Source organism: Leptonotus elevatus, chromosome 8 (assembly GCF_054856555.1).
Source record: "Leptonotus elevatus isolate MCC_2025b chromosome 8, RoL_Lele_1.0, whole genome shotgun sequence".
Classification (NCBI taxonomy): domain Eukaryota; kingdom Metazoa; phylum Chordata; class Actinopteri; order Syngnathiformes; family Syngnathidae; genus Leptonotus; species Leptonotus elevatus.
Genome location: NC_141246.1, coordinates 7798818 through 7825906, shown reverse-complemented (window position 1 = coordinate 7825906; position 27089 = coordinate 7798818). Strand labels below are relative to the sequence as shown.

The following is a 27089-nucleotide window of genomic DNA, read 5'->3' as shown; positions in this document are numbered from 1 at the left end:
TTTTGTAAAAATAAATAAATAATAAGACTGTAAAGTTTTTTTGTTTTTTTTTAAGGAACAGTGTGTATTATTTAGTGCCATCTAGTCGTTAACTAAAAGAATGCAAAGATTTTGAAGCCCACGCACTACGGTGCCTCAGAGAGACCATACTTAGCAAGGTTACCACCAATTAACTACCAATTATTACGGTATTTGGAATGCGCGAGCGAGCAGCCCGGTGAGCAGGAGCATCGTAAGCGGTGAGCAAGAGTTGCTAACAAGAACTTGTTGGAGATGCTAACAGGAGCAGCGAACAAAAGCCGCTAACAAAAACTAGCTGGATCGGCTAACAAGAGCGGCTAGCGGGAGAAGCTAGCAAAAGTTAGCCTGCTACCAAGAGCAAAGCAGAGGGACACAAACGGCTGGACCGGAGAAAAAAAATATTTAGCCCTTCCCAAAAAAGCTATGTAATATAATTAGAAATTTTTAGAACAACAATTGTATAAAAAATGTACATTGATGTGATAGAACATATATTTATTCGTATATTATTGAATGAATTATTAATTCACCACTATATGGCACTAAATAATACACACTGTCCCATTTATTGCCCTGTAATCTTTCAAATGTAATCTTTTAACCGAAGAAGCCTTTTATTAGTGCCGTTGCAATCTGTCCGAAAAATACATGCCTTTGGTATTACAAAATGTATTCTATGCTAATTACAACCTTAAACAATCTTTTGTTTAAGTCTGAGGGCAAGAAAGTAAAGCTTGTTCCTCACTCTCCTTTTCTGATATTGTATTGTCATTGAGACAAAGCAAGATGTCTGGTTGGGGACGCCAGTTGTAGAAGGCAAACGATAACTGCCTGTGCATGTGTGTAATATGACCTTGCCTATAAGGAGAAATAGGGAGACACATCTTCGGCGCAGACATCCCGGTTGATTTGAATCACCTCCTTACATGCAAGTTTTTATTCAATTGCATCGCATTATTGTCAACGCGCTTGTCCTATCTCTCGTCTACTAAAGCGTTGACATTTCCCACAGATCCCTTCCAATATCTGCAAAAGCTTGAACAATTGATGTTAAAAGTAACCTTGAACGCTGTTTGCTGCTCCCTAACAGGCAGAAGTGAAAAGACGCTCAAGCAACTTGTGACCTTCCGGGATGACTTCCAACCAGTGATGCTCGACATCCCGAAAGGTCACCCCAGACCACGACGCTTCTGGACTTCTGTACCGCACCAGGGACAGATTTTAACGAGGTTGGAACTATGCAAGGACGATTCCTAGTTGGATTAGCGGATTTGAGGATATGCTTTTTTCGAAAGTCTCCCAGCCGCGACATCATGGACCCTAACTGGGGTGTGTTGTTGCCTCACCAGGCCCAAGCGGGACCACATGCTGGTGGATCTTCACGCCAGAAACTCTTTATTTGCTCTAACATGGAGTGAGCTTTGTGGAGTGTGTGTCAATCTCTTAAAACAAGCCAAAACAAAACAAAAAAGACGGAGCCTCAGAGGAGGTACCGAGGGGTCCGGTTTGAGCCGCCTGAACCTTGAGATGTTGGTATAGCCTCAATGGACGCAGACGGCGACCCGGTTTGACGCTCCAAAAAGAACCACCACCCCAGTAACTCCCGAACCCCGTCTACCCAGGTTTAACCTTGGAGTGACCCATTACTTCTCCGGTCCTGGCTCTCCACCTGCTCTGCTGCCTGGGTTCCGGAACGCTCCGCCCTGGGGCCCAGAACGAGCCAATCAGGATGAAGAAGAGCCGCAGCGTGCTGACGGTAACTGGAGAAGAGGTGAGGTAGAACAATAGAGAGGAACAATATCACTAAATAGAATGTGAAGCATGAAACAGTTTATGCAATCATGAGTTAATGCTGCAATTTATTGTGCTGCTCCTCGTGTGCCTACCTTGGCCACCAGGAGGCAGTATCATATTATTCAGTCATAGACACAAATGAAGAAGAATATACTTCTTCTACTCCTGCCAAGGGTGTGCATCTCACCAATAAAAGATTATTCTTTTTGTAATAAAAAACAAACAAAAAAACCATAAATAAATAAATTAATTAATTTATTAATTAATAAAATAAAAGATGATTCTATGCGTATCTCAATACATGGATTGGTTTTCAAACATTAAAATCAAAAAAATAAAACATACAATAAATTCTCACCAGGAACTATTTCCATCAAATGTAATCACTAGTCAAAAATCTTTAAGTCGGGTCATTTAAAAGAAAATCTCTAGCCCCGCTATACTTTATACTGGTATCCATGAGATGCTAAGCTACAATACAGCTTCCCAACCAACGGCAGTAATATGCATTTCAGTTGGCGTGATGGTAAAACGTGATGGCAAACCTTTGCAAAAAACTAAATTATTGCCAAAGTATAAACCCGACTTTATTAAGCACAGCTTCCTGAATGGAGTAAACAAGGTCGAGACAAGAGCAAAATGGAACGGAATACTAATCAAACTAACCAAATTCAGTGTCAATATTTGAATGTGCCCATAGGTCAATAAAGTTCAAATCCACTTATATAACCTGTGTTGGGGTTAACTGTCTGCAGTGAAAGACACGCATACCTGGTGACTTTCACACATTTCGACCTTCCTTTGTGCTCGCTGTGAAGGTCTAAGTAAAGGAATCCACTTAGATGCTTTCATCCCGGATGAAGGACATGATAGCATGCATTATTCAAACAGGCTTTTATTGATCAAACTCACAAGTGCCTTTTTGTGTGCGAGACTGTATATTTAGATGTGTGCACGCGTGCGAGCATCCTTCCACATCTGCTCTGGACGACAACATGAAGCGCAGCATGGGAGTAACACGGCACGGTTGCCTAGCAACTGCTACTGTTCCCCCCAAGTGTTTTGTTGCTACTGTGCTGCAGTGCAGATCAGCCTCCAAGAGATCCCCGTCTGTAGCGGCTTATCTCACACACACATACACAGATACACATGGACACACACACACACAGGCTTTTTTTTTTTTCAAGCTTTTCATATACTTGACAGTCGTATAATTGCACGTTGCATCCACGGAAACATGAAACTGGTCTTCTCGTTGTCTCACAGGGTGAGGACGCTCACATAACGGTTGGTGGGGGCGAAAAGTCAGAGTCGCCGCGCTACAGCCGATCCTACACGTCTGGGGCCACGCTGGGGGCGGAGCTACGCCGGGGGAGGAGTAGGAGACTCTCATCTAGTCTACAGGTAGTCAAGATATAACAACGGGCGCACCACGATTGGCCTGGCAGCCTTAAAGTGGAAGTCAACCTTAAACAAATCTTGATAATAATATGCTATATGTGACCTCACTCGTCTAAACATGACATTCGGATTAATATTACATTTGTGGAATATGAGTTATGAAGCCAAATCCAGCCGTTTTTATCCATTTCAGGGGGCGGCCATTTTGCCACGTGCTGTCGACTGAAGATGACATCAATGTTGCTCAGGGCTCAGGCAACGACCAATCACAGCTCACCTGTTTTCTGAAGCTGAGCTGTGATTGGTTGTTACCTGAGACTTGAGCAACTGTGATGTCATCTTCAATTGACAGCAAGTGGCAAAATGGCCGCCCCTTGAGATGGATAAAAACGTCTGGATTTTGCTGCTTAACTTAATATTCCGCTAACACAATATCAACCAGAATACCATACTTGGACTAGTGAGGCTGTATAAAATATATTTTAGTCAAAGACTCATTTCAGCCACAGTAACTGCATTTTGTTTTCACTTGTTAATGTCACAGGTTCCCTGCTGGCTGCGCCCTCGCGACCGCACTCGTTCGCCAGAGGTCCTTGGCAACGTGTCGCGTCCCACAACGCTGCCCCTCCGCATCCCGCCGCGCATCTCCATCACGCAAGCTGACGCCGACAGGTTTGCGCACAACGCCTCGCCACCTCGATGTTCTATCGTCAAAACTTCTCCAACGCAATTCCTTGAACACTTTTTACAGTTATGATGGAGAAAATGGCATCTCCCCCGCTCACACGCCGCTGGGCTCGCACAGTCCAGGACTCACTCTCAATACGTCCTTCCCCCAAAGCCAGAGGAGGGAGTCCTTCCTCTACCGCTCCGACTCAGACTACGACATGTCGCCCAAGACGGTCTCGCGCAACTCATCACTGGCGAGCGAAGGGTAAGAGGATGAGTAAGGTTGTTTAAACACGAATCACCAAAAGGGTGAAGTATGTCCATGAAACTAAAATGCACAATTTGACCTTCTTAACTTTTGAATGCACATACAAAACATTCCCAAAAGTTGTTTGATCCATGTCACTTAAACGCCTTTCAGCGTTGTTTTCATCAACGATGACAAAATGATTTTGTTGACCTTTTATTTTTTTCATCTGGATAACTTGATGATGAAAAGGTAAACATTGCTCTTTGTCTAAAACAAGATGGGCAAGTTTTCCCCGACGAGACGAGACTGACTGAAAATGTTGGTAGTTGGTCTGTCTGACTTTTGAAATGCAAGTCCTATAAACATATAGTCATGGAAATTTACAATTTCTTGTTGATTTTAATTCTTGGTATGACTAAAGGTGTATCATGGGACTAACAGACAGAAAAGAAAACATAAACCTTAACTTAGGGGTTTTTTTTTTATGAAGAAAACTATGGCAAATGGCACGATATCAGGTCCTAAATTAAAGTCTTAGCTATTTTTGTCCAAACAAATGTAAGCCTACCTTTAGTTGTAGCGACCACAGTCACAACACATTTAAAATGGACACAGAAACGGAAGAAACAAAGGTGCGCTAATATTTTTTCTATGGCTGTACATAAGATGTTACTCAAAAATCAGCTTGTGATAAATGTCATAGTATGCTAAAGTTTTCCAAATCATTCCTGGCGGAAATTGGCTGCTAGCTAGCTTCAGGCTAAAGTTAGTTAGCTTTGTTGCGCTAATGTCAATTATTTGTGTGTTACTGTTATGTGAAAAACATGCAGGGATTTTTGTACGGTCATTATTGTAACAATGCGTTGTTATAGCCATCTTTTAGTGACTAACATGGCGGAAAATGTAGCATTTGTGCTAAATGAACAGTTCACCTGGCTTCGGTAACATAAGTTGCTAAAAGTGCAATACTTTCCTTACCTCTCAAATTAGACTAAAACCTTTTTCAAAATCTTAACTAAAACAGGACTAGGAAGGCATTTTTCAGCCGAAAGATTAAAACCAAGATGGCTGCCAGAAACAACACTACTTTCTTTTACACTCTGTGACACTATTTACCTGCAATGGTGAGATATTACTAATCAATTGTTAGACGTCGCCTTGGTTTGATGATGTCAAAATGTCAGCATCATGATGAAAAGGACCGCATGAAGACCAAGACCTGTTAAAGAACAGTAAGTTGTACCGAAACATTAAACAGCTGGACATTCAAAGTTCAGCTGAAATCTGAATGAATATCCTTTTACTTTTTGTCAGTAGTGTTCATGTGCAAGCTACTTAATTGTTTACATATGTTCATCCTTTTTTAGACACACTGGGGAGGACTTCATCGTTACTCCTTTTGCTCAGGTGAGTGGAGCCTCAACGAGTACAACTTTCTAGATTATACTGTAAACATGTACAGTTCCGTTTGGCACAATAAGAATGTTCTTCCGTGTTTTGGCTCTAAATGTAATTGATGTGATTATTATGTTTAAGGTTCTGGCCAGTCTGCGATCGGTGCGGAGCAACTTTACCATCCTCGCCAACGTCTCAACTCCGACAGTCAAGTCAGTGAATTAATTATTTCATATAAATGCTGTGTCATTTTAATTTTGATTTTGGTTTGTTGCTCCAACATGTTATACTTGTATTTAATTCTCTTAATGCATTCAAATTATTTGTTTGTCTCATTATAGTTTATTTCATGCCCGTTATTGTATTTTATTTGTTTCACAATACTATATATTATATTGCACCTTTTACCCCATTCAAGACAATTGCTTGCTTACCAACCACGGTGACCTCAGGCGGTCTCCGCTGGGTGGAGTGTGTGTGAGTCCCAGGGCCACGCTGTCGGACCAGCAGTACCAGCAGCTCGCCCTAGACACGCTGGAGGAACTGGATTGGTGTCTGGACCAGCTTGAAACCATCCAGACGCACCGCTCTGTCAGCGAGATGGCGTCCAACAAGGTAAGGGACAGAATATTTCAGCTTGATTCAAAATCCTTGAAAGTAAAGGAAAGTAATCCCCTGCATATTCAATTTTATTGATCATTTAATCCAAAAATGTTGTGCTATTGTGAATGTTTTATTTGTCTCACTGTACTCTCTGTTAAGGTCAGGTCTCTTTTGAAAAATAGGTTTTTAATCTGAATGGGACAAACCTGGTTAAATAATGGGTTGAATGAAAAAAAATAAATCCTGGTTCACTTTGAAAACTCAATTTACTTCAAATGTCACAATATGCCTAAAAATAGTAACTAAATAAATGTTTATGATACATGAAATACAACTTTTTAAACACTAGAGGGAGCCAAACTTGAGCATCGCTGATCAGCAAATAAACAAAATACAAAACTAGTAGGGGTGTCAGTTACTCACATTTGTTCACTAGTTGTGGCAGCAGGTATTGTATTGGGCATACCATGTGACCATGTGTTACCATGTGGTGCTACAGTTCAAGAGGATGCTGAACAGAGAGCTGTCCCACCTGTCCGAGATGAGTCGCTCAGGGAACCAGGTGTCGGAATACATCTCCAGCACCTTCCTGGGTGAGCGAAGCAATATTCCTATCACAGCAGACCAACAAAATAAGTCATTTAACATTATGCGTGTATGTGTGCAGACAAGCAGAATGAGGAGGAGATCCCTTCCCCGACTCTGAAAGACAAGCCGATGAGTCAAATCAGCGGCGTGCGGAAACTATCACACAGTTCCAGCCTCTCCAGCTCCTCCATGCCTCGCTTTGGGGTCAACACGGACCATGAGGACGAGCTCGCCAAGGTCTCGGCGAAATAATTTTTTTTTTTTAAATGTTTCGTTGGGAAGAACTATTTTGAATGTCTGTGTGTGTGTATGCTTGGAAGCAGGAGTTGGAGGATTTGGACAAGTGGAGCTTCAACATATTTCAAGTTGCCGAATTCTCCCAGAACAGACCACTTAGCTGCATCATGTACACCATCTTCCAGGTACGCAAACTGTGCTTATATGGGTCGGGTTGTTGTGTTTTTTTGTTTGTTTTATTTAACGTATTCACTCCCAGACATGTTCACTGAAGCAACCCCCTTCGCTCCCGGCTGTTTTACTGGATTTTGGCAGATTTTGCAAGGCCCAAAGAATATTGTGTTCCATTGCTATTAAAACGTGGAACCTACCAAAAGAAAGATTAGAGCCTCTTTTTCATCAGGAAAAAAAGTATATTTGTGTCTGTTTCCGTTTTGCAGCAATTATCAGTCGATTATAATTAAGTTTCATCCCCCCCAAAAAAGAAGTATTTTTGCAACATGGCCCTGGTTGATCTCTTATACTCTGCTGCCACCTGCTGGCCGTTTTTTTGTGTGTGTAATAACTACCATTGCTTTAAGCGTCCTCTTCAGGTTCCTCTTCATCTAGCATAGAAAACGCATAAATACGTTTTTGGGACCACGGCAATGTTTAAAATCGAATGTTTTTAATATGGTTTTGGGAGTTAATGACCGTGTGTGGTCTTTTAGTAAAGTGGTGTTTTTGACACATGTATTCATTCATTTATTGGAAATGCTATAAATTCATTCCAGCCTCCTGAAAAAAAGAGGAAAAAAACCAACAAGAATATTTGTGATGCATTTTTAATAAGAAAAAGACCGCCCTTTATTATTATAGGCGGACACAGCTCCTGAATAAACTGCTGCATCGTGAATACAAGCCAGTGTGTATTGTTAAACTTAAAGGCATGCTTGACTCATTTTCAGCAGTAAAAAGTTCATATTTCGTCCAGAATGAATGTGATAGCTTCATTATTTTTCATGAACAATTTATACCTTTAAAAATTCTTTTTTTCCACTTGATGTCGACTGAAGTATAACAACCTGTGCTGAGGAAGTAGGCAACGACCAATCAGGGCTCAGTTTGCTGAAAACCCAGAAAACAGGTGAGTCATGATTGGTCGTGACCTACTTCCTCAGCACAGGTGATGTCATCTTCAGTCGACAGCAAGTGGAAAAACTGTATTTTTTAAAGTATTAATTGTACAAGAAAAATTATGACGTTATCAAATTCATTCTGGACAAAATATGAACTTATAATTGCTGAAAATTTCTCAATGACTCAGGTATCCCTTTCATGTTTTTGTGTTGAAATATCCATTGCTTAAAACACGACAAACCTAATGCTATTCATTAGCCTGTCTTTGCCTTTTCACATTGTTAGCATTAAGCTAAGCTGACTTTCTTAAGGCAAAGCTATGTGGTCGTTTTTTTTGCCAAACAGTTGCTTGTATTGAGTTGACTTGAGTTAAGTGCCACCATCTAGCATTGGTATCTCAAATTTTTGCTCTCAAGTAAAGGCAAAAAAATAAAAATCGTCCAAAAGAGGGCTTGTATCTCAAAAATGCTTATTTTATGCTCATTTCTCAAGGCACCACTGTACTTTCTAAAATGTCACCTCCCCAGGAACGAGAGCTGCTGAAGACCTTCCGCATTCCCGTTGACACCTTCGTCACTTACGTGATGACACTGGAGGACCATTACCACGGCAACGTGGCGTACCACAACAGCCTCCACGCTGCCGATGTCACCCAGTCCACACACGTGCTCCTCTCCACTCCGGCCCTCGACGTGTGTAACACTTGAAGAGAAAAGATGAAGGTCAACGCGAGTCATAATTTCACTCGAGTTAACTCAACGCTCCTTATTTGGTCTTCTCCCTTAAGGCCGTCTTCACTGACCTGGAGATCCTTGCCGCCCTCTTTGCCGCCGCCATCCACGATGTTGATCATCCTGGAGTTTCCAATCAGTTCCTCATCAACACTAGTGAGTCCCACATTTAAGACAATGTGATTACTGTCAAATGGTTCAACATGACAAAAGTTATTCCAAAGTCATTGTCTATACAGAGCAGGTTTAAGATTGTGCTCTCTGAAATAATGAGAGTAGTTGAGAGTAATAGGAGTGGGTATAACGCAGATAATGATAGGGGTGGCAATACCATTAATAGTAGTGCGGTGATATGCAAATGAGGTGCTGTTGGAACACTGCTATTAACAGGACTACTGCTGCTACCAATTAAGGTGCAAAGCGAAATGTGAAACTTAAAAGCGAGTGAACAAGTGCGTGAGAGGAAACAATTGATTTTGTGGCAGCTATTGAAACGGGTTCTTTTGTTTAACTCATTCACTGCCATTGACGGTTATAGACGTCGAATATTAATTTTAACTATTTGTTTAACATTTTTTTCCACTTTTGTTAACAAGAGTATGAAAACCTAGAACTTTTTTTAATTTATTTTTTTAGTTACAATCAAAAATTATACATGTTTCAAATGTACAATTAAAAAAATCGAGGTTGTCATGCTATTGTTAACAAAAGTGGGGATTTTTTTTAAAAACTAATAGAAATAGTTCAAATGAATTTTTTACGTTTCTAGCCGTCAATGGCAGTTAATGAATTATTATTATTTATTTATTTTTTAATCGGGGCGTTCAGGCGATTAAAGTTTTTAATCGTAACTAATCACATGACTTCACTAATTAATTCGCGATTAATCACATATTTTATATCTGTTCTTAATGCACAATAAACAAATCTCGGTTTTCATACTCTTAAAAGTGGGAAAAATTTTCTAAACTAATAGAAATATTTCCAATGAATTTTTTACGTTTATAGCCGTCAATGGCAGTGAATGAGTTAATTTCATGCAATTTTAAGGAAAAGTATTATAGTGAAAATTATATAGGTCTTTCCCTAAAATGATCTGTCATTGTTGTTTGTTTTCATGTATCAACTGTACTAGCGGTATATTTACTAGGTATCGGTATCTGCACAATCAAAATCTTGGGTATTCAAGTAACTGTTGTGATGTGCAGACTCAGAACTGGCGCTGATGTACAACGACGAGTCGGTCCTGGAGAACCACCACCTTGCTGTCGGCTTCAAACTCCTGCACCAGGACAACTGTGATATCTTCCAGAACCTCAACAAGCGGCAGCGGCAGAGCCTTCGCAAGCTCGTCATCGATATCGTTAGTGCCCCGTTGCTATGATGTGCTCCGATGCATAACCATTAACTCATTCACTGCCACTGACGGCTATACACGTCAAAAAATAATTTGAACTATTTCTATTAGTTAATTTTTTTCCCCCACTTTTGTTAACAAGAGCATGAAAACCTTTTTTTTATTGTACATTTAGAACAGATATAAAATTTGTGATTAATCGTGAGTTAACTAGTGAAGTCATGCGATTAATTACGATTAAAATTGTAATCGCCTGATGCCCCTAATTTTTTATTCCTTTTTTTCTTAAAATCGTGTCATGCGATTAAAAATTTTGATGGTAATTAACTGTATGACTTCAATAGTTAACTCACGATTAATCACAAATTTTATATAATAAATAAATAAAAAATTCTAGGTTTTCATACTCTTATTAAAAAAAAATGGAAAAAATGTTAAATTAATAGAAATAGTTCAAATTAATTTTTGACGTCTATAGCCGTCAATGGCAGTGAATGAGTTAAGACTGACACGTTTAAAATGGGATAACGTGTAACTTGATTTAAAAAAAAAAAAAAAAAGGGGGAAAAAAAAGACCTTATGGTTGCAAAAAAAATTAGAAATTGTATGTCGTTTTTTTGCATCTCCAGGTTTTGGCCACAGACATGTCCAAACATATGACCCTGCTGGCTGACCTGAAGACTATGGTGGAGACGAAGAAGGTAACCAGCTCCGGCGTGCTTCTGCTGGATCACTACAACGAGCGCATTCAGGTGGGTTGCCAGATTTGAACATTTTGCCAATAACCCGTTGCTAAGACACGATCCAATAGATGGAGCTATGGAGTAACATTCAACAACAAAAATTGTAACTGCTGGGAATAATCATACAATTTCCTGGACCAACTATTAGAACTTGGGTTGTAAATGGAGGCCATTTTTGCAGGTCCTAAGGAACATGGTGCACTGCGCTGACCTGAGCAACCCCACCAAGACCTTACCCTTGTACCGGCAGTGGACGGAGAGGATCATGGAGGAGTTCTTTCGCCAGGGCGACAAGGAGAGGGAGCGCGGCATGGAGATTAGCGCCATGTGTGACAAACACACTGCCTCTGTGGAGAAGAGTCAGGTACAAAAAAAAAAAACTCAAACTAGTAAAAGTACTGATTTAACTCCTGTACTTATTGTATGTAAGAGTAAAAAAAAAAATTCTGAAATGTACTTGAAATAAAAAGTAAAACAATTTTTTTTTGCGTTAATTATGTACAGTAAAAATTTTGCTAAAAATGCTAACTTAGCTAATGCTAACAACCGACAAAATGCAAATTACTAAGATGTCAAATACAGTGGCTGGCGTAAGTACATGTTCCCTTTTTCACAAGCTGTCGGTGGATTTGTTGCACATGGTTTACACAGATTGCTCGTTTGCCAAATATCCTAATTAGCGGGCAATAAACAAATTGCGCATGCTGTTAGCAGCTGGTGTCAAAGTGATGGGAGACTTTTAAAGGGGTTTCACCATGGAACATTTGTGAGAGCGCTGCTGGCGAAAAATGGAGTTGCACTGTAAAAACAAAAATCTTAAATATGATATAATTTCTTAAATTTAACCTTAATTTGCTTATTTTGCTTGGACAGGTTTTTTCATACTTAAAATGAAATTGTCAGACAAGATAATTCTGCTTATTATACTTATTATTTAATTATCTTATTTGATCCAGCAGTTTTGTCATTGAGTGTTAAAAAACAGTTTTAAATCGGCCTACTGTGAGGCATAAAACAAACATTTTCCACATTTTAAAATGACTATTAGCCAACATCAAAGGCCCTGAACTGAGGTTTCATAAATTGCATTTTTTTATTTTAAGATTTTGCATAATCTAGTAATAAGATAAATGGGAAAAAATGCAAGTATGAAAACAGACAAAAGGGCAATATAGCAATTTATTTATTTATTTAAGTGATTCGTTTCGTTATATTTACTAAGCTCATTTTTCCTTATTCCTCTACCTGCTCAGTGGTCTAGTGGTAGAGTGTCTACCCTCAGACTGGGAGATTGTGGGTTCAATCCATGGCTGGGTCATACCAAAGACAATAAAAATGGGACCTGATACCTCCCTGCTTGACACCCAGGCCAAGTTGGCCAAACATGAATAAATACTTATATATTAGAGCTTGGGGGAAAAAAGTCAATATTACTTGTTTTTAGTCTAAAAATACTATTTTCAAGACCGCTGTGGTTAATATGAGCCTAGTATTATTTTATTTTTAAAAATCTTACAAGTATATTTAAGTAAAATGTTCTTGTTCTGTTGGTAGATTATTTTGCTTATTTGAAGTACTAATTTTCTTATTTTACTATATATTTTTTCTGAATTTTCTACTGTCCTCTTCTCTCATGGGGAAGTGATGGAATTGGAAGTGTGTGGGGAAGACACAAACAAACACTGAGTTACACAAAGTAATTTATCAATAAATAAATAAACCACACACACACACACAAAGCCTTGATTTGTTTAACTCATCTCGATTTATAGGTACAGCATGTGCCAATCCTGAGAGTTTTGTCATAAGTAAGATGGCATGACTCCTTCTTGTGACTACCTAGTTAATTCTAAAATTGACATCGTCATCATCTTCATAGGTGGAAAAAAATTAAGGATAAAAGTAAAGTTAGAAATACTCAAGTACAGATACCTGAAAAAAATCTACCCAAGTACAATAAAGTATTTCTACTTTATTACTTCCCATCACTGCTTTGATAACATTTTGAGTTACACAAAGTAATTTATCAATAAATAAATAAACCACACACACACAAAGCCTTGATTTGTTTAACTCATCTCGATTTATAGGTACAGTATGTGCCAATCCTGAGAGTTTTGTCATAAGTAAGATGGCATGACTCCTTCTTGTGACTACCTAGTTAATTCTAAAATTGACATCGTCATCATCTTCATAGGTGGAAAAAAATTAAGGATAAAAGTAAAGTTAGAAATACTCAAGTACAGAAACCTGAAAAAAAATCTACCCAAGTACAATTAAGTATTTCTACTTTATTACTTCCCATCACTGCTTTGATAACATTTTGAGTTACTTGCCCTCCAGGTGGGTTTCATCGACTACATCGTCCACCCGCTGTGGGAGACGTGGGCCGACCTGGTGCACCCCGACGCCCAGGAGCTTCTGGACACATTGGAGGAGAACCGCGAGTGGTACCTGACCACCATGCCTCAGTCGCCGTCGCCTCCCCCGGACAGACACTTGCTGCATGACCGCTTCCAGTTTGAGATCACGCTGGAGGACCAGGAGCACAACAACCGCAACCACGTCCACAAGAGGATCAGCGGTGGCCAGAGAGACCCCAGCCTTGACGGCCAAGCCGAGAGTGAGACGGAGGACGAGAGGAACCACAACAGGGAGCAGAACGGAGTTAGTGATGAGGATGAGGAGGCTGGCGAGAAGGAGGAAGAGGAAGAAACCCCCGCAGAGGAGCAGGTGGAAGACGAGACAGGCGACACTGAGAAGGAAGAGGAAGCAGATGATGAGGAGACCAAAGTAGCGGAGGATGAAGATCATCCGGATGAAGACGGAGCCCCGCAGGAGGGCGAGGAAAATGTGGACGCGGGAGATGGGAATGCGGAGGAGGAAGATGGAGTCCGGGGAAATATTGACGAGGAGGCGGAGGATGAAACGGCGGGGGACGAGAACGAGGAGGAACAAGAGGACGGGGAAGAGGTGGAGGAAAAGGATGCGGAAGAGGAAGCAACTGCTGAGGAGGAAGCGGAAGAAGGTGAAGAGGAGAAAGATGGGGATGGAAACGACGAAGAAGAGGAGAGTTAGTGGGCCATGCAAAGCAAACGATCAGCGAGAAGATGCAGATGAAAACGCGGATTAGGCGAGAGTCAGCCTGTCACTCGCGCGCGCCGTCCACTCGAACACGTCCGAGCTGAGAGGTCAGTGGACTCGTGGGCAGAACCTCTTGCGGGAGGCGGCGGCGGCACCGCAAGCTGTTCTTACAGACCTTTGGACGAGGGTCACCAAATAACACATACATGCAAAATAAGTTTGTGCCTGTTCTCCCGAGATCACCGACTATACTTGCCATCGTCTTCTGTGTCGTCCTTGACGAAGATCCCACCAGAAGTGAAGTGAAGTCCGCCGTCTTGTTTTCACAAAAGCGGCAGTGCTGTACTGCCGAGAAATAAAGTCAATGTCATCACTTAATGATTTGCAGGCAAGTTGACGACACCCGGTATACTCACTCACTCACTCGCCTACGACGGCGGCTCGTCGTCCATGAAGCAATGGATTGTGGGTCCCGGGTTCAAGAGTGTGACCGTCTTCCACAAATCAACTTTTGTTTTTGTAAAAAAAGACAAGTTTTTGGCACTTTATCACCTCTGTTACATATATGTACATAACAAACATGTATTTTAATCTTCTGATGTCATATAATAAATATGATCAATCAAGGTGAAATATTTTTACCTTTTCGCCAATGACTTATAAAAGATCTAAGAAGCAATTCCCAGTTCCAAGCAATTGTTTGTTTTTTTGTTGTTGTAAGGATAATCGAATCTATATTGCAATAAAATAGAATTGTGTGGAATTATCAGACAAGAAAAAATAATTTTTTGAATATATGCATTCAAGTAAGGAAGTACGGATACAGTATGAGGTGTCAGGCTGGTCCAACAATATTAAAGCCCAATGAAGGAGGCAATCTAGGCTCGCTGTGGTGACAACAGAGCCTCTACTTTGCTAAATATGAATCTGTTAAAAATAATAATAATAATAAACATGATTTTAAATTTGTTATTTCAAGATGAAAAGAAAAAAAAACTGTCAACAGAGTAATTACTTGATTTGATTCCTAATTTATTTTTGTTTCATTGACAAATATTGTTTACCATGTGAACAGATTAAACCGTTTCAGATGGTTAACACTGATCTGGTCGTGTTTTATTCACAGCTAGTTATTGGGGTCATATACGGCTTCAGGCACAATGGAGTCACATGATTCCAGCTGCAGTAATGACAAAAAAAATGCATGGATAAAAACCCAAACATAATTCTTTAGAAAAAAAAAGCCTTGAGAACTTGCAGTGTCAAGACAAATTTAAAACTGAACGCCTTCCTTATGACATGTTGAGGAATATTGCAAATGTATTAAAAGCAAATATATTTTAACTGGCAAGTGTAACTGATAAAACTCCGTAACAGGCCGACTTAGGAAGAAAAGTTCAAGTCCATTTTGATGCATATAAAAGCCTCCATTTTCATTTGAAAGCGCTTGAAGCCGACCCCAATGTTATTTTTTTTCTTTTTTCGTTTTCAGCAGCCATTCAGAGACGTCCAGTCCGGGAAGTTCTGTATCTCTCCGATCTCACTCAACTGTTGGCGTCCTTGCGTCAGAGTGAGCTTGTAGCGCAGACGCATTTTACACTGAGGAAGCAAAGATCCAGACATGAAAAAGGTCAGGCAGAGTGCACAACTCCATCAAGGTCAAACAATTTTATCGGCATCAAAATTTACGGAACTCTGCCGAGTCATTTTTAAAAATGGATACATTTTCAGCAGCTATTTTTTTGTCTTTAATTAATTTGATAGCTTCATTATTTGTCATGTAAAATTAGTACCTTTAAAAAACTCTGTTTCCATACATAGGGTTTGTGGGGGGGTCCTCGAGTTACGTTCAAGTTCTGTTCCTACGCTGGCAATGTAACGCGAGTTTCGATTCGGATTTCACCGTTAAAGTGGATATTTACAGTAAAATGCTTTGTACAGTAATAAAAATAAAAAATAAAACATATTTGCGCGACCCGGAAGGCCGGAACCAATATTTCGTGTGTCTGCACGGACATTCATTGCAATCGGACGGCAGAGCGGAGCCAATTCTAACATAAACAGAAATGGGGTAGATGCCACGGACTTCTGACTTCCGGGTTTTACACATCAGCGCCGTTTTCGGCCACATTCCAACACTCGCACCCCTACCTACCCCTGCGCCCCCCAACCGCGCGCTCCCGCTCATCGGCGGCACAAAGGCGGAAGCGCAAGTACTGGGACGCGGCCCACACGTCGCAAACCGGAAACGGAAACAAAGTTGACGGGTGAAAACCCAGATATGACGGGCTTGATGGTGAGCCGACCTGCTCGATGACGTCCGTTGCTGGAGATAACAACAACACAACTTTAAATAACTTTACAATGGCGTGATTATTGTGTGAAATTCATAAAAAAGAAGAGGCTACGGACGTAAAGTGGAAACGACGCAGGTCCCGTAACTCGAGGACTCCCTTCCTTGTATTACATTTTCCCATGTGTGTAAACTTATGGCCCATATTTAACATTATGAAAATGCATTTTGTCCTAATAAAAGCCTTCACCATGAGGAATTGCAGTAGAACTTTTTTTTTTCAAAAACGAATTCCATGAGCTGAATCACCTTGTGCGGGTTAGCTAACAGGATGACCTGAGCAATGGCAGGCGGAGGCTGGAGGGGGTTGTACGGAGGCAGGTGTGTTGTCGATGCAGGTTGAAGTTTCACCGACATGGTCTGCAGGACGAAATAAAAAAAAAACGGGAAGTTGACAGTGTGCTCATCATTCGTTGGGAGACTTTGGCGTTTGAGGTGTTTTCACCTTTGGGACGGCAGCTTGAAAGATGAAATCCGTCACCTCCAAGGATGAAGTGTTCACCGTGGAGATGACGACCACGACGACGCCAGGATGAGCGGGCGGCGGGTCCCTGGCGAAATGAAGCGAGACGTGGATGCCGCCCTGGTCGTATATGGTGATGGGTTCGAGCTGACCTGTGAAAAGACGTAGACGCGACTTCTATCTGATGTGGCCATGTGGGGCTTTGAAAAGACTCATACAAGTACGTTTGCAAATAACGTTTAAGAACTGTTCAGTTTTTTTAAACATTTGGTTGAACTTTTGCGCCATTCATTTTCATTGAATCATTATAGTATATTTTAATGTTCTGTGCATAGTATGATAGTGGCTTACAAATAATAATAAATATTTGGTTAATTCAAAATACACAATAGCGTGTATATACAAAATAGTGATTTTATGAATTAATTTACTAGTTATTAGGGGTGTTAGAAAAAATCGATTCGGCAATATATCGCGATATTACAGCGCGCATTTCTCGAATCGATTCGATATGCAGCCCGAATCGATTTTTAAACATCAATTTTTTTCATGGAAATATTCAACAAAACGTCTTACTTTGGGTTAGGATTCACATATTAAGCATGGAAGAATGTTATATTAATGGAACATGAAGCCTTAATATTTTATTTGAGTGCTGTTCAGACATTAAACAGACTGCAACCTGTTTGTTAAATGCAGTGGCTCAGTTATAAGCCTGAATTTTCAGATAAATACATTTTCATACAAATCTTACCGTGTACATGCACAAGTTTACTGATTAGTATTTTCTAAATTTGGGTAAAAAATAATAATATCGCAATAATCGATTTATAGATTTGTATCGGGATTAATCGAATCGAATCGTGACCTATGAATCGTGATACGAATCAAATCGCCAGGTACGAGGCAATTCACACCCCTACTAGTTTTATAATTAAAACGTGAAAAATAATTTACATTTACATATTTTATATCCACATTTTAATAAAATAATAGATATAGACGTACTAGGCTTGATGGTCTCCATGGGAACAAAGATATTTTTCAGCACATGCTGAGGACAAGCGCCGTCCCCCGAAGGTGCTGGCGGTTGACAGGTATTTGAACATGATCCTAAACTTGTGAACTGTTGATTCTGTGACCTGTCAGGAAGTAAAAACAAAAGAGGCAATGTCAGCCAAATGTCAACTTGCCGTGTGCATGAAAGTGTCATGTCTTGGTTTCATTTCCAGGTCACCATATGTTTATTTCATTTGCCGTAGAAGAACCATTTTCCCCACATCCCCGAGATCTCAGCAAAGGGCCGCTCATCTCATTCGCCGGACAGACTACTCCATTGAGCTGTGGGAAAGATCGATTTGCATTTTTTTGGGGGGGAGATGCTGAACCACTGCATTAAAGCCTTGAACTCCCCGTTCAAAGTCTCACCTGCATCAGCTCGTCATAATACGACTTTGGAGACAGAAGAAGTAACTCTGGAATCAAAAGGTAGGACAAAGTTACACGTGTATCAGTGGTAAATGACAAATAGAATCAGCGATACATGAATCGGGATAATTAAGACGGCGGGGTCTCTATGGTAAAATGGATAATGACGTGGTGATGGCGATAGAAGGGGTATTTGCGCCCCCTGGAGGACATATCGAAGTATGGCATCTCCATTGCTGTATTTGGGGGACAAGCTAAGGTTAGCTTATTTGTTGGTAGAGAGTGACTAAAAAAATGTCATGGCTGCATGCGTATGTTTTTACTTTGCTGAGCTAACTAGCGACGGAGGACTCATTTTTGCTTGATAATCGACGATTACAAGATGCAATGCGATTCTGATGTCATTTATCGGATCCGCAAAATAAAACATTACAGCAAACAAAATCTCGTTCACTCCGGGGATGTTCGCTGCAGCCATCGTGTACGTTTGAGCCCGAAAGTTATTTGTTGTTTTGCTCTTCATTAGACTGAGAAAAAAAATGACAGAAGCAACCAAAATATGAGAAAATTGATTCAAAGAAATGTGCAGCAAATTGCCCAACAGAGCAATTCATCTTTTAATGGCAATATGTTGTCAGAAACGTTTCTCTAGATCGGTTTATTTTGCCAAAATCGATTGATGAATTAGAAAAGAAACAGACAAAAGAAAAAAAACCTGAATAAGAATATCCTTTAAGTTATTATGGGAGCCAATAAAGTTATAAGGTTCCACGGCATATAGGCCGACAGCATTAAAAATAAATACATCCATAAAAATAACTTATTTAACTAATTTTCTCTCAAAAACGTATAAATATGTTCTATTTTAAATGTTTTAAGTGTCCCAAAGACTTATTTATAAGTTTTTTTTTAATGTATGTTAAAGCATATAGAAGGCTTTGATGCAGCCTCTCAACTGCAAAGAACAGTTGAAGAAACTGTAGTTATTACACAAACGGCCAGCAGGTGGCAGTAGAGTATAAGAGATCAACCAGGGCCATGTTGAAAGAAATCTCTTTTACTCACATTTCTAAATAGATTTGTGAATAATGATGAAACGTAGCTACATTCTAATGCAGCCGGGAGTGAAGGGGATTGCTTCAGTAAAAATGGCTAGGAGTGGTTGAATGACATAAATAAATCTATTCCTTCATCTTTTTTTAAAATTCGCTGATCAGCCAGAAAATCCTGAGCCTCTGTTCTATTTTCAATGTGTGCATTTGTCCTCAGTTGGCTTCACTACAGTTTGGGAGAGGGGAAAAAAAAGAATGCAGTCATGCCTGATTGTGGAGGGTTCTGCTCAGCAGCAGAGTTGCAAGCGCTTTCCAGACAAGAGGAAAAAACAGGTGAGGAGGAGTCCATCGCCAAAGGCGGGTCGGCTTTTCTGTCAGTCTGAGGCGAGTCGAGAGCCGAGAGGTCGATGAGGTGGTAGCTCTTGATCTGTCGGGGACTGGCGGGAGCTGCAACAACAACAACAACAACACTCGGTCATACAAGCTAAAGAATCAATCAGCCGATGGCTAATTTGACATGACGCTTTTTTTCCGTCACTGCTTCTTCACTCTTACTTCTTCTGTCACACTCTCGCCTCCCGATTCGCTCCTTGTAGGCGTTCACGACCAGCGTGAGGTCGTCGTTGGCCGCCAAGATCTGCGTCAGGGCTTCGTCGTCATCCACCGTGTCGCTAGCCAGCCGGAAAAGGCTCGGCCTCAGGCGCTCGCAGCTGTCGTACAGGTCCTGAAATATAGAAGATGGAATTGTTAAATATTAACGCGGCAGAAAAAGGAAGCTGATCTTTTAGAACAGATTTTTTTTTGTTCCCCCTCATGTGGACATTGCATGTTTCCCCCTATGACTGGATAATTGAAATTTATATATTAGTAGTTAATAGGCAGGTGTGCGCAGTGTAAGGCCGGCGGGCAACAAACGGTCCGGTACCATCTATAATTCGGCCCATTATCAAGAGCGATGTACATAATATTTGTTGGACAACTAATCAATTAATTTGCTAATCAATCATTTAGAAACCTTTTAAATGGACCAAAACACTCTGAATTGTATCCACTCAACAGTAAATATTCTCGGATTCTTGCAATAATCTATGAAAGGAAACATTTTATTTGTGTTGAATCAAAATTTGCAGACATCTGCTTTTACCTCGGAAAACAATGATCCACTTTTTTTTGCCCATTTTATAAAATATGACAGACCATTTCTGTTTGGGCATTTTTTTCAATACTGAAATAATCCAATGTTTTAATTCAGTGATGGAAATTTAAAATTCTTATTTTTGTCCAATTCATCAATTAATAGGCAAAAAAAGCTGGTAACTCTTTTTTTCACCCTAAAATTGGTCATCAAAATGTATTTATTCATTTCCAATTAACACATTCAGTTAATTGATAAATTGTGAATATTTTACAAAAATCAGGTGCATCTCATAGACCATTTCTTTTACAGTTCACTAATGTTGATTAAAAATATTTTTTGCAGTATCAATACTGAAATTATACAGTGATGGAAATTCTCCGATTCATCAATTAATAGACAAAAAAAAATCCTTAGATTAATTAATAAAAGCTGTTAGCTCTTTTTTTTCCACCCTAAAATTGGTCATCAAAATGTATTTATTTTATTCATTTGCAATAACACATTTGGTTAATGGATATATTGTGATTATTATTTTTGTTTTAGTTTTTTTACACATCTCATAGCCCATTTATTTTACAGTTCACTAATCTTGATAAAAAAATATTTTTTGCAGTATCAATATTGAAATAGTACAGTAATAGAAATGTATTTGGTATATGACAAATTAATAGACAAAAAAAATCAACAAATTCATTGATTAATAAAAGCTGTTCGCTCTTGTTTTTTCACCCTAAAATTGGTCATCAAAATGTATTTATTTTATTCATTTCCAATAACACATTTGGTCAATTGATATATTGTGAATAAAAAACAATCAGGTGCATCTTATAGCCCATATAATGTATAATAAATATATTGTGAGGTTTCAGTAGAAAACATCCCTTATGGTAATTTTTTGAAATTTCAAACTTAAAGCAATATAATACAAGAGCTGTAAAAAAAAAAAAAAAAAAAAAATATATATATATATATATATATATATATATATATATATATATATATATATATATATATATATATATATATATATATATATATATATATAATAAAGATTCTGCTTTTGAAAGAATGGTAATACTTACCTTTTATTATTAATATTTAGATTTTGTCCTCATGTTGCAATTGTGCAAGGGTGGGTATGACAGTAATGTTACCTTTAATTGGTCACTGGGCTGTAAAGGTGCTTCAGTGTGTTTGTCCAACATCTCTCTTAGTTGCTTGGTGCTGCTCTCCACCGCCTTCAGAGTGAATTCACGCTTTGACACTTTCTCCGCATTTTCCTGCTCCTTAAGGACACAAACAATTGTTTTAACTACCGGTAAACAAAAAAGATGACCGTGTGCTAAATTGCATCTTTCATATGAGGCCTCACCTCTTTCATTGTGCTTTTAATGAGCCTGTTGGCGGTCTCCAAATCTTCGGGACGTCCGCTTTTTAATAATCTGGCTAGGAGCTGGAGGAGGTAAAAGGAGGATGGCTGTTTTAGTGATGGTGGAAACCTAATTTGATGCACACACAACCAACGTTCACATACACACCGTCGCTTTGTCTTCCTGGTCAAAGACAGAGTCAGTGGCTCTTTGAGGTGGAGGGGCCATTATGATATTATCGGGTAGTTTGGGATCCTTTTCAATGATCCCTAAAATAAGCGCATTGCATGGAAGATGCAAAAAAAATCATCATGTGAACATGCGAGACAACTTGCGGCATTGTACTGTACCTTGTTTCTTGAGCATGGAGTAGGCTTCCTGAATTTTTGTTTCCTCTTTGAGCCAGAGTGTCCAACCATAAAGTAACTGAGTCAGCCTATCTTTCACCGTCTGGGCAGTCCACGAACCGAAGTACTACACACAAGAAGTTGTCCAAGTCAGAATGAAACTGACAGTGTTGGACGACATGAAGTCATACATAGTTCATCTTGATGTGAGGAGTTTTACAGTAAATTGAAACTGGGAGTGGTGAAGAATTCTTCACTATATTGTAGGGCTAATTGCGTTACCCCTCCCTCTTAACATCAAGATTTAATATGTGATAATTTTTTCTAGGTTCTCTACTGATATGACTGCGTTGGTTTGGGCCATTGTGCTGTTATTATGTTGATGTTATCAGTTGCTATGCGGCTGCTATGTTCCATGTGATAACATGTGTTGTTGACATGCAGTTGCTATGTCTCTTTTGATGATATTTGTAGTTTATATGTCCCTTGTGATTTCATTTGTGGTTGCTATGCAGTTGATATGTCCCTTGTGATATTTGTGGTTGCTATGTTCCATGTGATAACATGTGTTGTTGAAATGCAGTTGCTATGTCTCTTTTGATTATATTTGTAGTTTCTATGTCCCTTGTGATTTAATTTGTGGTTGATATGCAGGTGATATGTCCCTTGTGATATTTGTGGTTGCTATATTCCATGTGATAACATGTGTTGTTGAAATGCAGTTGCCATGTCTCTTTTTATGATATTTGTAGTTTCTATTTCTCTTGTGATTTCATTTGTGTTTGATATGCAGTTGCTAAGTCCCTTGTGACATTTGTAGTTGCTATGCCCCTAGTGATGATGAAGTTATCAGTGTCTATTCAGTTGCTATGTCCCTTGTGATACCATTTGTGGGTGCTATGCAGTTGATATGTCCCTTGTGATGTCATTTGTGGTTGCTATGCAGTTTATATGTCCCTTGTGATTATATTTGTAGTTGCTATGTCTCTATTGGTGACATTTGTTGTTGATATGCAGTTGTTATGTCCCTAGTGATGAAGTTGTCTGTCTATGCAGTTGATATGTCTCTTGTGATATTTGTAGTTGCTATGTTCCATGTGATGACATTTGTTGTTGATATGCAGTTGCTATGTCTCTTCTGATGATATTTGTAGTTTCTATGTATCTTGTGATTTCATTTGAGGTTGCTATGCAGTTGCTGTGTCCCTTGTGATTATATTTGTAGTTGCTACGTCCCTAGTGATGATGAAGTTGCCAGTGTCTATGCAGTTGCTATGTCCTTTTGTGATTACATGTGTGGTTGCTATACAGTTTCTATGTCCCTTGTGATGATGAAGTTACCAGTTTCTATGCAGTTGCTACATTTCTGTAATTGTCACTTAGGATCTGTATGTGTGTTTTATTTTTCCATTTAAGCCTTTATTCTGTCATATAGAAAACCAATATCGATTAAGTATTTTGGTCTTACAGAGTAGGTTTATGTTAAAATAAAGGCAAATGAAGCATGAATTAATATGAAAGACAGTTTATCTACTTGAATTACACTAAACATTTTGACTTTCAGTCTTCTAAGCACTCACTATGACAGCATTTGGACTACCAATGAACCAAAATGAAGCAGAGTTAGTTGTTCCCCTCCAAATTGCAGCCTTTACGATTAAAAAATTGCATTACAATGTCGATTTGAATTTGATTAAGTGTTCAGCCCTACTACTATCAAACAAAGTGCTGCTTGTTGTGAATTTTTCTCCCATCATCAAATGCTTGTTAAATCAATTTTTTGCCCGCAAATCTAAACAAAAGAATCATGACATTAACGGTTTATATCTGGAAAAAATCTTAAATCGGGTCAATCGAAAGTCGAGGTACAACTCTATTTCTGTTTCTATGATTTTCTTTGGTAAAATGGTTTCAAAACACAAAGGAGGCCGGCCAGCATCCCAAATCGCATTGTTTCCAACCGCAATGTTAATTTCTGCACTACATACAGACTTACCTTCGGCGTCAATACTTTGATGAGCTCGTTGAGGAATCGGAATTTAGCTGCTTCGCCATGGAACCTCTTGCCACAGTTGTTCATGCACGCCTCGAGAACCTGGGAACAAAGCAGCAGCGACGGCTCACCCCTAACTGAATGGAACAAGCTAATGGTGCATCCTCTTGGCTCAACTGCTAGCAGAGCCGTATCACTGGATGTCACATGAGTGGTCAGAAGATCCAGCGGGTGACACTTAAAGTGGAACAACATGGGATAGGGATGGCCAACAGAAATCAATCATGTTCAGGCCAACATGTGATAAAAGTTAGTCGCACATATTATTCTCAGACCGCAGCTATGTACAAACAGAAAGAAACCTTTTGAGCCTTTATTTTACAACACTGTGGAGTGATCCAACTGACAGAGCCGATTTGAATGCTAATTGATAAACGCGCAGGGAACTCATTTACAACATGCAGTCAGACTCCACACATGAATTCATCTGAGAAACTGTTAGTGTGTTTCGGTGCTGCTGTTTTGGCTAGCAACAGAGTTAAAAACCTTCAGTGTCCGCATGTGAACAAGCGCCTATGAACTGAGGTCCTAACAGACAAAACAAAATAAAAAAAATACACTGGGATTTTGCTTACTTACAGTCAGAGCTTGAATAGCCTCTTTTTCTTGGGGAGACTGGATTTTATGCGCAAGAAGACTGAGAGCAACCTGTGGACTGACATAAACAAAATAAGATATACCGTATAATGTAGCGGATATGCTGGCAATGTTAAAAGGATTATTAATGAACCTTTCCAATGGTCAGATTCCCGCATCGTTAAGATCAGTTTTCAAGAAAATTTAATATTACCAGATACATTTATATCTACTGTACACAAACCTGTGCTCTTTTTTTTTTTTTTTTTTGCATTTGCTTTATGTAGTGTACACTTCAGGTCTGTGGACAGAAACATCAGTTTCACTCAGGAAGACATCAAAACGTGTTATAAATGTGGTTAGAGAAGGACGGAAGCCTCAATATTGTGGTCTACAGAAAACCTACCCACAACACAAAGATGGATGACTGAGATCTAAACACAAGTCAAAGATGAAAGGAGCTGTTTTTGTATTGCTCCTCACATTTGGATGGGATGTCATAACGGCAATAGTCTATGACAACATGGACGTGGGGCAACATTGTTGCGTTTTAACCGTAAAACCGAGTGTGTAGGCCTATGCGTGAAAAGTTCAACATCAACAACAATTCAGATCTCATTTGAACACTTTGCTCACCCATCAGCCTCCTTGTTGATCAATTCAAAGAAGGCCTGGATGCAGTCCCACCTGTCGTCCTGGTTGTTCGGGTCTGTTGCCTGGTCTGGAAAAGTGAAAAGTGTTAAACCGAGATTATCATCAGGCAATTATAACTACCTGTACAATTTTAAAAACTCAATTTAATGGGGAAGTGAGAATATAAGACACTATTTAAAGATACCTTAAGGCGCTGTCACCATTCTGGCAAATTCTGTTTCTCTTAATAAGTCACTTATTGTAGAAAATGTTTTACACTTTAACTACCCATCAACCTTACTTGTTTGAAGTTAGTTCTTGGGAAAGAGCATATTTACTACTTTACCGGTGGTATTTACGCAAAATACAATTTCCCAATTTAAGAACAGTTTCTTTGTTGTTAAGACAAGAGTAAACAAATCATTTACACAAGTAAAAGCATAATTGTACGTTAGCGTTGTTTTATATCTTGGGAAATTACATAACTTAAAGAATTAAGTACAGAACCAATCACTCTTTACCTAATTAGTTCAAGTGACCGATGGTTTCACATAGAATATTTTTAAGTGTGTGAATCATATTGATTAATTGCCTTTACACATTTGACGAAATCTTTTGATAAAATCACGAAAGTTCGCCCATCTTTCACGAGCACAAAGTGCACGCGCACGTGTTAAATGTACCAACTTCCTGTTACAAGCGTCTCCTGTTTCCACCAATATTTCCGATACAAAACGCCCATTGATGATAAACGCGTGAAATAAATACAATTGTTTATGTTGTGTACTCGCAATCAAACCGTCACACAAATAGAATATTTACATGCATGCGTGTCACGAGTCGTGACGTGACCACAGCAGAAGCCGTGAGATGCGTTCAAAGACAATGCGTTCCAAACAGCAACGCAAAACCCGGAAAGCAACCAAAGTCAAATGAACTGATGTGATCCATTTCCGAGTGCCGTCTACTCACTGAGCCATGACTCCAAAGTTGGATGGCCGCCGTCGTCGTTCGCCATGGCCGCTTTTCTGCTGCTGCTGCACGTACGTCCGGGTTCGTTTACGAGAGGTGGTCGTCGACGTGTGTGAGAGTGAGAAGTGTCACTTGGGGGAAGCAACGATGTCAATTTGGCTTGCCCGTGACATGTGACATGTGACACTCACACCGCATTCAGTCGTCACACTTTGTGTACGCTCCACGCACGTACACACGCGAGTTGGCCTACTTAGCTACTCCCTTTTTTTCGCACATAAATGACTAACTATGCTTGAAACTGTTCTACTGGGGGTCCGTGACGGCGGCGAATAAATTATGGTCAAAAAGAAGGGAGGAGCGAACCATGGATGAAAGGAAGGATAGAAGTAAGGACACGTGATGAAAGTAGGAATGGGGAAGGAAGAAGTCCATGGGAGGAGAAAACGTACGAAAGGAAGGATGAAAAGGAGGGAGGGAAGATGGCAGATAGGATGGAAGGAAAGAAGAAAGCAGGGGGGAAAGTAAAAGAAGGTAGGAAGTTAGGAATGGCAGTTTAACTCATTCACTGCCATTGACGTCAAAAATTCATTTGAACTCATTCTATTATTTTTCCCCCCATTTTTGTTAACAAGAGTATGAAAACCTAGATTTTTTTTTTACTGTACATTTAGAAGATATCAAATTTGTGATTAATCGTGAGTTAACTATC

General features: G+C 39.6%; 2 protein-coding genes across 7 annotated transcripts; one reads left to right on the top strand and one right to left on the bottom strand.

The window, feature by feature from the left end:
• Nucleotides 1–1117: 1117 nt before the first annotated feature.
• On the top strand, nucleotides 1118–15090 carry LOC147169565 (3',5'-cyclic-AMP phosphodiesterase 4C-like). The gene is made up of 16 exons (XM_086083838.1): nucleotides 1118–1792; nucleotides 3082–3219; nucleotides 3761–3888; nucleotides 3968–4150; nucleotides 5503–5542; nucleotides 5672–5742; nucleotides 5983–6145; nucleotides 6633–6726; nucleotides 6801–6958; nucleotides 7045–7143; nucleotides 8605–8769; nucleotides 8865–8964; nucleotides 10017–10171; nucleotides 10795–10917; nucleotides 11090–11272; nucleotides 13252–15090. Exons 1-16 carry the CDS (start codon nucleotides 1751–1753, stop codon nucleotides 13984–13986), a joined length of 2577 nt encoding a protein of 858 aa, XP_085939964.1. The 5' UTR covers nucleotides 1118–1750; the 3' UTR covers nucleotides 13987–15090.
• Nucleotides 15008–26889, bottom strand: LOC147169564 (ADP-ribosylation factor-binding protein GGA1-like). 6 transcript variants are annotated; one of them, XM_086083843.1, is made up of 16 exons: nucleotides 26378–26889; nucleotides 25409–25493; nucleotides 24776–24851; nucleotides 24140–24238; nucleotides 22147–22270; nucleotides 21965–22065; nucleotides 21799–21879; nucleotides 21581–21712; nucleotides 19844–20012; nucleotides 19556–19735; nucleotides 18237–18283; nucleotides 18046–18149; nucleotides 17817–17950; nucleotides 16791–16960; nucleotides 16595–16705; nucleotides 15008–15591 (listed from the first exon to the last, which is right to left on the bottom strand). In XM_086083843.1, the coding sequence occupies exons 1-16, from the start codon at nucleotides 26421–26423 to the stop codon at nucleotides 15481–15483; spliced, it is 1770 nt and encodes a 589-aa protein (XP_085939969.1). In that variant the 5' UTR covers nucleotides 26424–26889; the 3' UTR covers nucleotides 15008–15480. The 6 variants fall into 6 exon arrangements, with proteins under 6 accessions (XP_085939969.1, XP_085939973.1, XP_085939974.1 ...); XM_086083847.1 differs by having other exon boundaries at nucleotides 24776–24844; nucleotides 26378–26431; XM_086083848.1 differs by lacking the exon at nucleotides 26378–26889 and adding an exon at nucleotides 26228–26355 and having other exon boundaries at nucleotides 24776–24844.
• Between the last annotated feature and the right edge of the window lie 200 nt (nucleotides 26890–27089).

Excerpts from the sequence above, each read along its gene's own strand:
- LOC147169565 (XM_086083838.1), top strand. The coding sequence starts at position 1,751 with ATGAAGAAGAGCCGCAGCGTGCTGACGGTAACTGGAGAAGAG. Across the intron at positions 1,793-3,081 it reads TGACGGTAACTGGAGAAGAG|GGTGAGGACGCTCACATAAC; the intron begins GTGAGGTAGAAC and ends GTTGTCTCACAG. Across the intron at positions 10,172-10,794 it reads GCAAGCTCGTCATCGATATC|GTTTTGGCCACAGACATGTC; the intron begins GTTAGTGCCCCG and ends TTGCATCTCCAG.
- LOC147169564 (XM_086083843.1), bottom strand. The coding sequence starts at position 26,423 with ATGGCGAACGACGACGGCGGCCATCCAACTTTGGAGTCATGGCTCA. Across the intron at positions 24,239-24,775 it reads AGGCTATTCAAGCTCTGACT|GTTCTCGAGGCGTGCATGAA; the intron begins GTAAGTAAGCAA and ends CTTTGTTCCCAG. Across the intron at positions 16,706-16,790 it reads TTCAAGCTGCCGTCCCAAAG|ACCATGTCGGTGAAACTTCA; the intron begins GTGAAAACACCT and ends TTCGTCCTGCAG.